Source organism: Nyctibius grandis, chromosome 4 (assembly GCF_013368605.1).
Source record: "Nyctibius grandis isolate bNycGra1 chromosome 4, bNycGra1.pri, whole genome shotgun sequence".
Classification (NCBI taxonomy): domain Eukaryota; kingdom Metazoa; phylum Chordata; class Aves; order Nyctibiiformes; family Nyctibiidae; genus Nyctibius; species Nyctibius grandis.
The window spans coordinates 83,280,303-83,295,270 of NC_090661.1; the positions used below are offsets into that span (position 1 = coordinate 83,280,303).

Genomic DNA, 14,968 nt, shown 5'->3' on the forward strand with positions numbered 1-14,968 from the left:
CTAGCTCTTTGTTAGGCGGACGATGAATAGCTTGTAGAATGGGTTATTAATGACTTTGCATTTGGTTTTGCCCCTCCAGTTGACCAAGACAGATAGAGATTAAGAGAGAGCGAGCTATAATACAACATCAGGCTAACAGAATTCTTCTCATGAAACTAAAACTGGGGTAGCAGGGAAGTGGGGGTAAGACCTGAGAGCTGTCAGCCACCCTCCCTTTACTGAGACCTCACACGCAGCCCCCACAGTGCTCTGATGGAGCATCAGGGCTGATTCTGGAAGACTTAAAATCCTCCTAGAGGCATGCTGAGCAGGTGTTGCTCGTCCCCAGTTGGGGCTATGAGGAAACAGGTGTAGAGGGGAAGGGGACTCTTCATTACCCCACATCTTTCTGATGTTGCAGCTACCCAATAGCATTTTGATTTTCCAAACTATCTGGGGACACCTGATGTGTTATGGATCGTTGGGAGTCAACTGAGTGAGATCAATAGAAGGAGGAGTCCTGCTGGCAATGAATAGGAGTGGGGCGGTGGCTGGTGGGGGATCAGAGGCTGGATTGCACTGTAAGGTGTTGCAAGCATGTGCGGTGCCTTCCATCAGGCGGTAGGGTGGTTGTTAGCAATCGTAGTGTTGTTTACGTGGTTCCTGAGGGGTGCTAGGTGCAACAAATGCAACATCCTGGAGACCTCAAGGGGAAGTGAGAGAGAAGTGCTGAGGGAGGGGGAGAGAGAAAAGGAGAGGGAAAGAGAAACAAGCCAGAAGCCACAAAAATGACATACCAAAAAAAAATTGTTTTTTATTTCTCATGTGCACAAAAAGAGAAAAGAAAAGAGTCAAACAGAACTGAAGCAATGAGGAAAAGCCAAGAGTGGCTGCACCAGCCTAGAATGGATATGACCCTGCACCTGGCACTGGCCCCCTCCCCTCCACGATCTCCTGTCTGGCTTAGCCTGGAGAGCATCAGCAGAGCTGCTTAGGGTTGGATTTGTCATCAGTTCTGTACTTGTCATTGTTTGGTCCCTCCTTCCTGCTTTGCAAGTTTGCCACCATCCTGGGCCCAGCCAAGGAGCACACTGTGGTATTTGTGGGGTCCCTCAGAAGCCCCCATTCTGTCAGTGCCAAAGGGAGCAGCTATGATTCTTACCTCTTTTCCCAGAGGGGTGCTTTTCCTTAGGGACAAAAGGGTGAGTTTTTTCCAACAGTTCAGCAAACCAAAAATTCCTTTAGGAAAACATATACGTGCATATATAATTATATACTCAAGAGGAGAAAGAGGTGCAGGGGTTTTTGTTTTCCTTTTGTTGTTTGTTTAACAACCTCACATTCATGTTGTGATTAATTCTGAAGTCTTACTCTGAATTTGAGTCATTGCTACCAATGGGTCAGAAAGCATGCAGACTTCTCCCTGTTTCCACAGCCGGGCTCATTGCCACCAACCCTCCCCAACAGATTTACAGGTCACAAGGGTGTCAGCTTTAATGCATCCGCCCTGCTCAGACCCCCCTCCTTCTTGCCTCACATCCCATAGGGCCAAAAGGACGTGGCAGCTCCAGAGAACAGGACTTGAAAGTGCTGCCCAGTTTTAAATGCCATGGTCCCTGTTGCTTCCAGCGAAGCATGGCCTTTGAGAACTCACGAGATTACTCCCACGCAAAAAAATGATGATAGGAGGAGATCCAGTCACACAACATTTCTGCTTGGTCCGTTACATAAAGCAAACATAGCAGCAGAGCTAAGAATGATAGGAGAAGAAAGAAGTGAAGGGAGAGCTAAGGAAGAAGAATAAAGAAATGAAGAATGATTTGTGAGAAAAAGGAAAAGAGAGAAATGTAATGGAAATATTCATTATTATTCAGAATAATAACACTTTGATGGAATTTTGTTTCCAGGATCTCAAAGCACTGAGCCGGTACCAATTAATTCAGCTGCACAATCCCCCTGTGAACTAGGAACTGTTGTTATCCCCGTTTTACAGAAGATTGGAATTGAGGCATAGGGGGGAAATTGGACTTGACAAATGTTCTCTAGAGCCACGAGGAGAATTGGGGAGTTTGAGTTCCCAGATACCTGCTCTCACATTGGTAATGCTGTTCCCTCTCTAGAGAGAAAAGTGCATTGGGAATGAAGAATAATCAGAGAGAGAGAGAGAGAGATGGAATGGAAAGAGGGTGTGAGAAAGAAATGGGAGAAAGGAAAGAGCAGAATGGAGGAGAGAGATGTGACTTTGCTGGATTTTGCATAGTGATTTCTTCCTCCAAATCTTTTTCAGTTTTCCTGTAAAACTTTTTAAAGAAAAATGAAAAAAAAATCCACCTATAACAAAGCAACTGTTGGCCTGTTGGGGAAGGTGTCCTTCCAAGGTTTGGCTGTTCCCTCAGGTTCTGGATTCGTGCTGTGCTTTATTGAACGCATCGTTTTGTTTTCAGTGAGCACAACGAGACTTGCACAGTACAGACAGCGTGTTCCTTATCTACAGGATGAGACGAGGCTGTTTTAATAACTACCATGATGAAGATGGAGATGAACTTATATACAAGAGGAATTGCCTTCACATTACACACATTATCTTCCTACAAAGCAGCAATTGTTTTTGCAAATAACATAATATTAAATAATTGGTAGAATTTTTGCGTTTCCTGCATAGTCCAGTCTAATGGAATCTATACGAATATTGATGGTTTTCTTCTGCATAATATCACCACATAAATCCCTGTGTCAGCTACTAGACTTTAGCTATAATACTGCTTTACAATGCATCCACCGACTGTAAATCAAAACAACCAACACAAGAAACTCTTTGGCAAATGTAATTCAGTACATTCGCATGAGGGTCTACAGATGGTGGTGGAAGAGGATTAGACTGCCCAGTCCTTTGCATAATTCTGCTTTCCTTTTAATTTTCCTGGTCAAACTACATGCCGTACTTATGAACTTTCCAGACCAATCCAATGCCTGGTGGAAATCCTCTTTAATCAGTGGAGTTACACCAACAATGGATTTGGCCCTCCGAGGGTCAAATCAAGCCAGCCATGAGTGAGCCAACCAAATCCTGCTTTCATACTATAGCTCATGTCTCAAGCTTAGCGAAACACCATTATAAAAATAAGCATTTCTGAGCTGCTAGCTTCTCTTGAGGTGGCCCCTGGGCTGCAGGTTGCCAAGTGTGAGGTGTGACAGCCTCATTTTCTCTAGCCTCCTCAGGAGGTTCTCCTTGCTGGTCCTGGGATTTACTGCCTCTGCCCCAACCATCTTCTGAGTGAAACTGGGTGGTGCACAAGTAGAGCAAAGGCTGTGCTTAGAGACTAAAAGGGAGAGTTTACTAACAGGGTCCAGCATCTACCTGGTGTCCGTGAAGGAAAACAGAAGGAGTGGTGAAAGTAAATTTTTAGAAATCACGCAGAACTTCTTCTCATATAGAATAAGATGAGATAACAGGCCAAATTCTGGTCTTGGTGACAGTGTAACAACTCTGCTATTTGCAGCAGGTTACTCAGAGGTAAGATGTGCAGAATGACACTTTTAATCGATCAGGAGTAACCTCTTTGATTTTATTCTGTACAGGAACAGATTTTAGCTCTGTATCTTCTATGTAAACATCCCCCCTCAAATACCCTTATCATTTGGGCATCCCATTAAAGAAGGGACAGACCTATAATCAGCTAGGGCCATGCAAGGGCTAACAGTGTTAGGTGAAAGGGGCCTTTGGGATCAACACAGCTGTTTACTGATGATGGATTTCATACATACGAGTTAAACTTGGAGACAGAGTACCGAGTCCACAACCACATCTCCTCTGAGGCTGAGAACTTTGGATTTTATACATAATGTTGGCTGTACAGATTGCTCCACTGTTCACTTTTATGCCCTTCGGGGGTTTGATTCTCAATTCTGTCTTTGTCCATGGACAGTAGCCCACGAGTTTTATCTGAAACCTCTCTAAAACAACAGGAATCTACTTTGGCAGACTTCATGCCTTGGGGACAGGCTATAGCTGCCTTCATGTTTTCTTTGAGTATTTTTTAGGAAGTGTCAGTGCAAGGAACAGTTTATGAGTTTGCTGATGATACAGGAGTAATATGCATTTCTATTGACAATTAGCCTTTGCAGAACAGTGTTTGCCAGTCACCTGGGAACCAAAAAGAGCAGAGAATCCCTAGAGAATCATCAGGTGAGCGTTTGGGATAAGTGATAAATATTAGGGTGCACAATATAGGATTGAAGATGAAAAGACAGGGCTGTATGTTGGGACTGGCTGGTAGGATGCAGACATTTGGGTTTGAATGGAGGCCTATAAATTAGTAGGTGTATGAGCAGATGGACTGGGAATCAAAGGGGGCCAATATAGAAAGGCTACAGTGGTTAGGAAATTAGGTGTTGGGCACAGATAATGAGGCTGTTGTCACCGGCTGTGGGGATCTGAAGAATGGGTGTTGGGCGCATCTAAAATTGCGAAAGTTGGGATGTGGGTGAACTTAAGTTGTCACGGGTACACGGGTTAAGGTAAAAGGAGCGGCAGCTAAAGCCTGGGGAACCAAGCAATAATCCCAGCCAATCCTGAATTTGTCCATCTCAGTCTCAGCTGTCCAGAGGGCAATCAGATGGACCCGCATGAAGCCCCATACTTTCCACCACACAGCGCAGCTAGAGCGCAGCTGGGCTTGTTTTCTTAGTTTGCCAACCAGTGACATGGAAAACGTTTTTTGACTCAGAGTGCTTTTTTGTTGACTGATGAGTTTGGTGACTTTGTCAGATGTGACTTGTCCACACTGCTCCCCAGAGACAGGATTTGGGAAAGGGGGAGGAGGAGGAGGCGACAGGGGTGGAGCTGGCATCCAATCCTCTCCAATACCACCATCCCATTGTAGTGCAAAACAGAAAGGAAACAAAACCCTAGAGTGAAAGAGGAGCATCAAACGTCAGAGGAACTTGTCTGCCATTCAGGTGGCAGGGAGGGATGGGACTTGGAATTTTATTTTTGTAGGGTTTTTTAATTATTATTTTGGTTTTTTTGTTGTTTTTGTTTGCTTGGGTTTTTTAGAAAATTGGGGATTTGTTCTTTTTTTTTTTTTTCTTTTTACAGACCTTCATGACAAAGCATAAAAACACAGTTATATTTATATATCTATTTATATATTTCTTCATTTCGTTGGTTGGTTTGTAAATGTTGCTCCATCCTCCTGTCTGAGTTGATTGTGTGTCACAGAAATTGTAGGTGTATGTGTGAGGTTCCTCCCAACTCTGGCCTGCCAAGTCACAATGTGTGAGGTGCAGCCAACTATGGGGGAAGCCACGCTGGAGAGTGGGGATGAGGTGCACAGAGAACCCCTCGTGGGGTGCAGCTAGTTACTTGGTCCTTGCCTTCATTGCCAGATGGGCCAGGTCTCTGTACTGCCATCTCTGCTCTAGCCAGACTGTTCCCTCTGTCCTGGGAAACAGGGTGAGCATCACAGGTTACACATGTTGAAGAGTCCACCATAGAAAAACATATCTTTGGGGAACAGTGTTTCATGAGCGGCGTTCTCCCCTGCTTCCCCCGGCCCTTACCGCTCCCAGAAGGGGGTCCTGTAAGGCAATGGTTGCCAGTTGCATTGCTTCCCAGTCCCCCTGAAGTCCTGGAAGCCAAGGGGACTTCACGTGGCTGAGCTTTGCCCAGGCGCGGTGGAGAGCTCCCACGGGAGAATCCACTTGGCTGCAGGCTCTTCCCATGTGCGGGGCAGTCGGGGTGGAGGGCAGGGGGAGGGCGGGGGTCTCAGTCTCGTGTGGTGAGCGCTTGGTCCTGTGCCTTCGTGGTGAAGAGGAAGGAACTGGACTGCGGGGAGGAATGGAGAAAGTCTCTTCACCCTTTCCAGGGATGGAGGGAGGTGGTCAGACAGGTACAATGTGGAGGCCTAAACTGTCGCCCTGCAGTTTCATGTGGTTTCCATGGTAACTAGTGGCGGTCATAGGCAGCGGCAGCAGTGGGAGGTGCGGAGCCCCGGGATGTGGCACTATAATAATAAGGGGAACCTGAAAGTTAACACAGGAGAAGAATGGACTGGTTGAAAGGACAAACAGTAAAAAAAAAAAACAACAAAACACAAAACAAAACAATCAAACGAAGAAAAGAAACAAAGGAGAACTGAAAAGGAAAGGAAGAAAGGAAAGGAAAGGAAAGGAACCAAAAGAACGAACTTGGGGGCTCAGCTCTTGATGGTATTATGGAAAGGCAACCAGTGGAAGCCACCCAAGGGCTGCGTTTCAGCAGAGAGGTGCTACTGTGGCCTCTGGCTTGAAGCCCCTCTACGGGAAGGAGATCCTTTTGCTCCTTCTGGCCATCAAGAAGTTGCCGAGAGGGAAGCCTGTGAGCATTGCAGCACAAACACGCCACACCTGATCTGCGCCCACAAGGAAAGTGTCAGGGCCAGAAGTTCTTAGCATACCTGACAAAGTATAACGGGTCACTTTTAAAACCAGGAGGGGAGAAATGAAACAAAATTACAATGTTCTATTGCTTGCGATTTTTGTCGCATTTGATATGAAAGCTCTCTAGATGGTTATTGAATGTGTGTTAAATAGTGATTGATTATTAAGACCACATTTACTGAGGTTTAACAACACTGAAATAAAATGTGCATCTATTATCCAGTTGTTAAACCTCAGTAAATATGCAGGTAATAATCGCATCTGATTTATTTTACATATAATAAATCTCTTCCTATTCCCTTGCAAAGAAATGTTGTGTTAGAAGATAGGGTCTTATGGGAGGTTTTTTCTCTTCTGAAAAAAACCTGACTATTTCTGGGCATATTAGTCACTGGAGATATCCCTGCAAGAAAACTCTACTGGCTATTACAAACCTGATGATGCAGCCTGTCTCCCACTCCGGACACTGTTACCAATGGTCCAATAGGAAGAACTTCTATGGGATTTCCAGATCCCCAGGAACTGACTCTGGGTTTAGCTTGGGAGAGGAGTGAAACCTCATCTGGATTTTTAATCAGACCTTGAATGGATGCTGACTGCAGCCTGAGAAAGGAGCAGAACCTGAATTTAACTTCTGATCTAATCTAATCTGGAATAAACTGTGGATGCAGCCCATGGAGAAGCCAGAGCTGAACTGGAATTCTGAACTGTCTCATGAAAGAGGAATCGGCTTCAGAACGGATACAAAACACACGTGAGGTATATACCCACCTAGACACTGGACTGGAGAGTGAGGAAAAAGGTCACTCACCTGCCCAAATATTTGAAAACCCCCTTCAGGAACAAAAAAAAAAAAAAAGAAAAGAAAACAAAGAGACAAACAGAAGGAGCGCGAGGCTGGGGGTGTGCTGTGGGAAATAGGTACTCACTTAGTAATGCAGGGTTGCTGAACCGCCAGGCCTCGTTGTAGGTTGTGTACTGAGGGTGGCTGTAGGGGTTCCCTGAGAACTCGCTCCCTGGAAGAAACCAAGGAAGGTGTGAAAAACAGTTAGGAATGAAGATTTATGTCTGTTATTCCATCAAGGCAGAGTTCATGCTGAATCCATATGCCAGCAGGAAAACTAGTGTATGTAGCTTCCTTGCCCAGCTGGGACGGTGCCCTTCAGGATACTGTAGTGTTTGTTCAGTGCAATGTTGCTTACCCATACAATTAAAACCCATAAGATTGACCTCTTCAGAATCAAGAAATTGGTTTAAAATAATGAAATTAAATAATACAAATAAATAATTAAACTGGTTTACTTTTCGTTGCCTTGTGACTTCTAATTCTCAGGATTGCATATGCAAGCTTTTTCTGCAATTAACTGTCAGCTTTCTTTTAAATAAAACCAATGAGGTTCTCCAGTAGTGTCAAGACAGCAGGCTCGGGAGCTTGATGGGACAAGCTCACAATAAACTCACTGGAACTAGCAGTGCTTTTGATGGCACTATGTCTTGTTAAGGTTTTCTCGTAGGGTACCAAGGGTGATGCCATACTTGTGGGGAAGAGTATTGTTCATTTTTGGAGATGTTCTTAGAGTAGGATGGGCTTACACATAAACCAAAATGGAACACACATGAATCACTCTTTCTTTCTTACTCTACATGATAGTGATAGTCAGGAAAGTGATTTGTGTATGATTAACCCCACCTTTATGCTTAGTTAGTGAGTTGCAGAGAAAACTTGCTGTATTCCAGTTCCAGAAAATAATTTTCTAATTATTAACGCTTTAGAGTACTATTCTGAATCTGAAAGACAAGCTGGGCTACAGCTCCCCTTTTCACATTCAGTAAAACACACCCAAACCAAAATACTTGTGAGCTTTGTGACCTAATAAGACTCTGATCCAAGATTTGTATGTTGTAGAGCCACCTTAAATATTCAGTTTTATTATATATTTTATTATATTCAGTGCATAAGGAGCTGAGTGTCCTTGTTTTATAGAAGGCTGTGCAGGGCTAAGGGAATTATATTTGGTAACTGAGGAGGTATGGTGCTGCATTCAAAATAAATAAATCTCCCAAAACTTAAAAATGTATGATTCTGTTAAATAAAAACATGCCATTATCTGATCATAACCTCAATTTAATGCAGTACCAACAGACTGGGGACAAGTAGTGCCATCTGAAAGGCATTATGTGCTTAAAAGACAGTGAAAGAACAGCGTGACTATTAGCTTCTGGTCTGCCCTGAGGCAGGGGTGGAGTTGTTGCAACCGAAGTGTTTGGAAAGCATCTGGGGTTCCTGCTAGATACCACTGAATAGAGAAAGAAGGCAATGCAAGATGTGCTGGATGCCTGTGATACAATTACCAAAGAAATGTCAATTAATTATACTGTAATCTCTGCAAATCTCCCCTCACCAGAGAGTTAAAGCCAAAATCACAGATTCTCAGATGTGAAAATGAAGTCTGTTGAAGTCAGGGGATTTGCACTGGTTTAAACTTGAGGAGAATCTGTCCAGCCAGGTTTTTTAAAGACACTCAGGGTAATAACCAAAGCAGTCAGTATGAAAATATGTATGTATCAAAACCAATCACCATCCAAAGGTATTTTAGTCACAGTAGTTTTTAGTTTCAGCATAAAACCTCATTTTGCGTGACAGATATAATAATAAAATACTGTTTTAATGATAATAACTAAATACTGTTTTAATGGTAATAACTCGGCATATTTCCATATCTAGAAACATCTGCACTGAAAATCCTGACAGCTAGCTGGGAAGGAATGGGTGAAACCTGCTAAGGTGACCAAGATGCTGTGGGATAGGACACAAAGGCAAAAAGCAATGCGTAGTCCAGATTTATCTATGCTGAAGTGACTTATCTGTGGGAAATACTGGAATGAGTTTGCCCCCCAAAGAATGAAAAAAGACTATCCAGATGAGAATTTCTGCTTTGAAATGCCTCATATAAACATCACTTCTCTGCATGGAGAGAAGTTGTTCTGATATTTCAAGGCTTCCCTCTCACCGTCTTCTGAGTTGTCACCCTAAACTGTTTATAGTGTTCCTAAAGCACGGGTTAAGTAGAGGAGAAAGAGCCCCAGCTATGGAGAGCTGGGGAGGAGGGAGGGCAGCCGCTGGAAACAGTGTTTATTGACGAGGAGTGAAAGCATGCATGCAGCAGGATAATGAGCTTTTGAGCTCAACTGTGACCAAGAGGAACTGAGCTATCGCCTTCCCCGATCACTAATGAAACAAGTGTAATTTCCTCATCAACACTGGATTCTGTTTAACGACTCCCTGCAGTTGCCATCACCAGCCCTGTGCAGACTCTGCGCTGCTCTGTGTAAACTACAGTTTCCTTCAGTGGATGCTCACTTCACCAAAACAGTCTGCAGAAACTTGATGGCCTTTCTTGGAAGGAGGAAGAATTGAAGCAGATATCAAAGGTACTCTGATATCGGTGCAGGAAACATCTCTCAGACACAGAGGTTACGTGTAGCACAATACCTGATTCATCCTTCTTTGAGTGACTAACCCCTGCTTTTTCAAGTGTGTGCTCAGGGACTGCTAGCTTTCATTCACGTCTACAGCCTGGGACCTGAAGTTACAGGCAAGGGCAAATGCAAGATATGTATCTCACTACATCATCTGCATAAACCTCAGAGATATTTGCATGCATGACTGACCGTGTTGCAAGGATGTACTGCTACTAGAGACAAGCTCTTCTCTAGACCGTACAAGTAGAAGTCTAGTGAAAGGTTATCACAGAACAGAGCAGCTTTGGTTAGCACTGGTCAAACCATCTTCTCAGAGTTTTCTACTGGAAAATGCTGTCTCATCGAAATGGAAATGTTTTGTACGACTCTTAGCTTCAATGGAGTTTTGGAAAGAAAAGTTCTGAAATGATTGCAAATTGAAACAAAGTATTATGTTTCAACTTTCTTGTTTTGTTTCATTTTGCCTTTCTCATCTCATTTAATTTCCTTTCAACTCTTTTATTATTTTAATATGTCTTGACACCTAGAACATGTTGACATTATTGAAATGTTTCACCCTGATGTTTGCAAATTGAACTATTTCAAGATTCTGACTCCTCATCCCAATGCAAGATGAAAACAAATGTCAGAAAATCAGTGTTTTGTATGGGCTGGAAATTCTGCTTTCTGAATAGTTCTATTTTTAGCTCTGCACCTTTATTTAGAGAAGACGGGACGGACCCTCTTGCTCATATTCACTCACATCTGACAATAAGGTTTGTTTGTGTGTCAGTAGGTTTCTTAAACCTACTCTCTGAGTGGTCATCTTGCTGGCTTCTTGTTTCCAATGTAGTTAAAGCACTGCCCCCTGATCTTTCTTGGCCTGAGGGCATGTAACAAACCATTGGCGGCATCGTATTTGTTTTCTCTGTTTAGCCTGGACTCTTAACAGAGGTTGCAAGCAAGCACAGAGGATCGATCTCATGAGGCCTATATTCTGTGCAATCTGTGCTCTGGGAACCTTTACTAACAGTATTTCTTGGTATCTGTATTTAAATCTTGGCACGTTTAGTCTTCTAATACAGAAACCATGAGGCATGAAGTGAGCCTAGCAGGTGGCAGGTTCAGAACAAATAAGGGAGGTAGTTTTCACACAATATGTAGTTAAGCTACAGAACTTCTTGCTATAGGTTGCTATAGATGTTAAAGGCTTATATGGGTTCAAGAGACACTGTTTAAGTTGGTGGAGGGGAAACCTGTCGAGAGAGTTTAATATTAAATAGAAAGATACTAAGTCTGGCTTAGAAAGTCTCTCAGCTGCAAGTTGTTGGAGGCTGGGAGATGTTTTGAGAAAGTACCGATACATGCTTGCTCTACTCTTATACCCCTCCCCAGGCATTAAATTTTGGTCCCTGACAGGGAGTAGTGGCTGCAGAGATCTGCAGTGTGACCCATTAAAGTCAAGTCTTATGTTCCTTCCCAGGAAGCCTCTTTATCTCCAGCTTGTTGGCTTCAGTCACATCACAAGATGGGAATAGAAGGGCTGCCAGGCTGGGTCTGACCAGTGGGGTATGGCTGAAAACAGCCAGAACTTGATGCTCTGTGGAAAGATGCAGTAACTACTGCAGGATGCCCAAGTAGGACACCGGAAAAACTTCCTCTAATTGAGTGTTGACATCAGATTTAATGTAAAGATATCCATTTGACTTGAATAATCTTTTTTTTCTTTGAAGTATAACTCAACTTTTTTTCTTTGTCATCCTGTTTATTTTTTTTGCGGTGAGGGGGGTATTTGTGTGTTTTTGGGGACACTGCTGTTTTATGGTAAGTAGCCTCCACATCAAGGAGCTGAAATACCCTATACTTGGATAAGTGACCCCTATGATTAGCAGTCTTAAAATTTTTGTCCTAGTTCAGATGTGAGTATCATCCTTGTGATGAGGATGTTAAACTTACATAGCAGTCACTGAGCAGTTGAGAAGTTGAGAACAGTTAGAAGTTGAGAAGAGTGTGGTTTTTTGAAGTACCTATTCAAAGAACCAGCTATTTTGGTCTTATTAATCATTTCTATACACCATGACCCTTCTATAAGTTTTGACCTATAATTGACTTAAATGTTGACAACTGAGTCTACCTACTGTTACCGTGTGGGGTTTTTTAATTGATTTATATTTCCGAGTGCTGCTTTGATTCTGGAGCCAAACTATCTCCCTGAAAAATTTAGTGTAGAAAGAGATGCCCTAAAATTTTCCAACTATGCACCACTTCAAAAGCTATAGTTCAGTTCTTCAAGGAACAGAAGTGGAGGTGAGGAGGGGACCAATCCACTATCTTTTCCTGACCTGGAGGTCAATTGCATCATCTTCATAGCATAGCCTGAGATTTTGTTGTGCCATAGGATATAAGCAGTAGGTAGCTTGTTAGCTCTGGAATGTGACCACAGGTATTCGCCAGTTCTTCATGGAATATAAGCAGTGATTTGTCATTTAAAGATGTTAATTCTGACCTGCAAACATTGCCTATCAGTGATGTTTTCACTGTCCTCACTGCAGTGTATGTTCATTTAGCTAGCTGTTCTGAGATTTGGATGAGGGGTAACTTAGGCTTTTCACTCATGAGCCCTGGTAAATCATATTGTAGTGATTTAAGAGTTTTCTGTCCTCAGCTTTCTGTTGCTTCAACTCTGGAGTCATCCCTCCAGTAGCAGAGGTTGCAGAATGGACTGTGTACCTGCTCGTTAGCCGTCACGACTCACAACCCAGGTCATTAACATAAACAGAAGTCCGTGGCAGATGAAGTTCTGAGCTACTATGGCTGAGGAACAAAAATCCTGCCTCTTCATTTATCTGCTGGGGATAACGGTCATCAGAGGAGTGGGGAATAGAGCCTGGGGAAATAAACTCTTCAAATGCCCTAGGGTAAATGATAAAATATTCTCCCTAAACAGTGGGAGAATCCATTTGCCAAGAGACGGTATTTCTCAGGAGGCATTGAATAGCAAAGGAACAGTGTGCCTTTGGATGTAGGATTAGGTAGATAGTTTACTGGATTGGAGGCACTATTTTACAAACAGGAGGTGGGCAAGTATTTGGTTGTTGAAAGTGAATGGTTAGTTTCTCCTGAAATGCTGTTAATCATTGCTGAGTTCTTAGCTAGTTTAGGCTATGGACAGTAAATCTCCAAAAACTGCAGGTATTAAATTACCATTGATGATTTTCAGTTTGATGCCCATGCTTTAGATAGAACGTAAGTTGTTACCCTAAGTTAGTGGATAGCTGAATATCCTGAGCCATGAGCAGTATGTAATAATCTGCACGGGTCGTTGGAAAATAATTACATTAGTTAATGAATACTAAGGTTAATTAATTACCAATTAATTGCGACAGGTTATAGATAGATAGTTGCCCACAGCAGCAGTGAATCAGTTACTAGTGGGAGAGATAACGTTACAGAAAGGGTTGTTAGCTACATTGGTTATAGGCACCTGACGATTTCTTTATGAAAAGAATAGGCCTTAATATCAGCAAAGCAATAGCAAAACCAACTGTGAAAGCTCTTACAATGCTAGAATACTGTTCAAACATGTGTGCACCATTACTGAAGTCTAGAGGCTGACTTACCAGGAACCATTCCTGCAAGAGTTGAGGTTGGGTAGCTCCCTTGTCCAGTTGGGGGAACATGGGGTGGGTAGCCGGGCAAGGTGGTGCTTGCCATATCACGACCTGGAAAAGGAAAGAATCAGGACAGGTGATCAATAGGGATAAGATCTTTCAGTATTGATTTGATATCACCTTTTGTCCTACTATCACATGACTAGCAGCTTGATAGGCAAGTGCTGTGCAGTCTTCTCTTACATAAGCGCTATCCATCCACTGAAAATTTTGGGGAAAGATTGTGGCACTTTTGATCTCACACTGTAAAGGAGGGACGTTAAAACTTAGCTTCGTGAGGCTCAAAAGAATTTTTGTTCATTGTAGATTTTGGATCTATTTTAACTAAATCAAAATGGCCCGAAGCTGCATGGAGAATGGCAGCATATTCATTGCCAGAGTAGCTGAGGTCCTGTCTATATGCAGTGGATGCAGTTCCGAAACTGTGGTGATGTTGCTTTAGGGCATGATCAATGGGCAAGGCATTGGAAAGTGATCCAAGAGTTTTCTGTGCCTGTCTCTCTTCCCACCTATGCCATTCACCTGCTGATGATTTTAGGCAAGTCACTTCACCTCTTTGTGCCTCTTTTTATGCTGCAAACTCTTTGGTGCAAGGGCACACTTTTAGCACAGTGTTTAGCATGAGATCAATACTGGTTGGACTCCTTCCAGGTGCTGGTGTAATATATATAATAATAGGATCATGCAAATTAGTTTGTCCGCTTCAATTTTATCGCAGGTACAAGTTTTTGTTAGTAATACTTAAAGTTGTGATATCTTTTCTCCACCAAAGAAGTAGAGAAGGGTGTGGACTGGGTGGATGATTGTAGTTTATATTTCATCTCTTAGGAAGTGCAGCTGGAGGCTTCTTGGTTGATGCCAGAGGCATTTCCTCATTTGAACTGGATAGCCTGAAAATGGGCCAGCCAGAAGGGCATTTTGCTGTTAGTGCTTATTGCATTTAAATGAACTAAAATCATCTCAGAAGCTGCTGGGAGTTTCAAGCCAAAACAACAACAAAAAAAAGGCTAAATAAATTAAGATAATCTTTCCCCCACAGCTGCTGGGAGATTTACAGCTCAACCTCCAACACTGCCTACTGAGATCTCAGCCTGTTCCAGGCATCCAGTCCACATTCCCTAGGTGAACTGTAGCTCACCAAGAAGTTTGTGCCATTTGTTGTTCCTTTGTTAAATTTTGTCTCTCCTGTCTGTTCTAACTGGAGGAGTGGAGTCTGATTCGCCTTTAGAAGTGACCAGTTAAATATGGCCCATTAACACCCCTGATGTCACCAGAACTGTGCTGGGGTATGCCAGTGAAAGATGAATAAGAGTTGGTTTAGCTCTATTAGTGGCAGAATGATAACTGATAAAGCAGGCCCTGGAACAAGCATGAACCTTGGCTGGGGAATCAGAAATAAGTAACAGTTACACAGAAAAGCAGAAGCTAATTAACAT

At 42.9% G+C, this 14,968-nt stretch overlaps 1 protein-coding gene across 4 annotated transcripts in view; it reads right to left on the reverse strand.

Annotated features, from left to right (window-relative positions):
* Positions 1–5,862: 5,862 nt before the first annotated feature.
* The window catches only part of PAX2 (paired box 2), an 86,496-nt gene continuing 77,390 nt past the window's right edge, over positions 5,863–14,968 (reverse strand). For 2 of the 4 annotated variants that reach the window (XM_068400008.1, XM_068400005.1), the window contains exons 8-10: positions 13,482–13,583; positions 7,329–7,415; positions 5,927–6,003 (exon numbers count right to left, since the gene is read on the reverse strand). In XM_068400008.1, coding sequence (XP_068256109.1) covers positions 5,927–6,003; positions 7,329–7,415; positions 13,482–13,583 — 266 coding nt within the window. Of the gene's footprint in view, positions 6,004–7,328; positions 7,416–13,481; positions 13,584–14,968 lie in introns of all 4 variants that reach the window. The other 2 variants (XM_068400004.1, XM_068400007.1) reach the window with 2 other exon arrangements.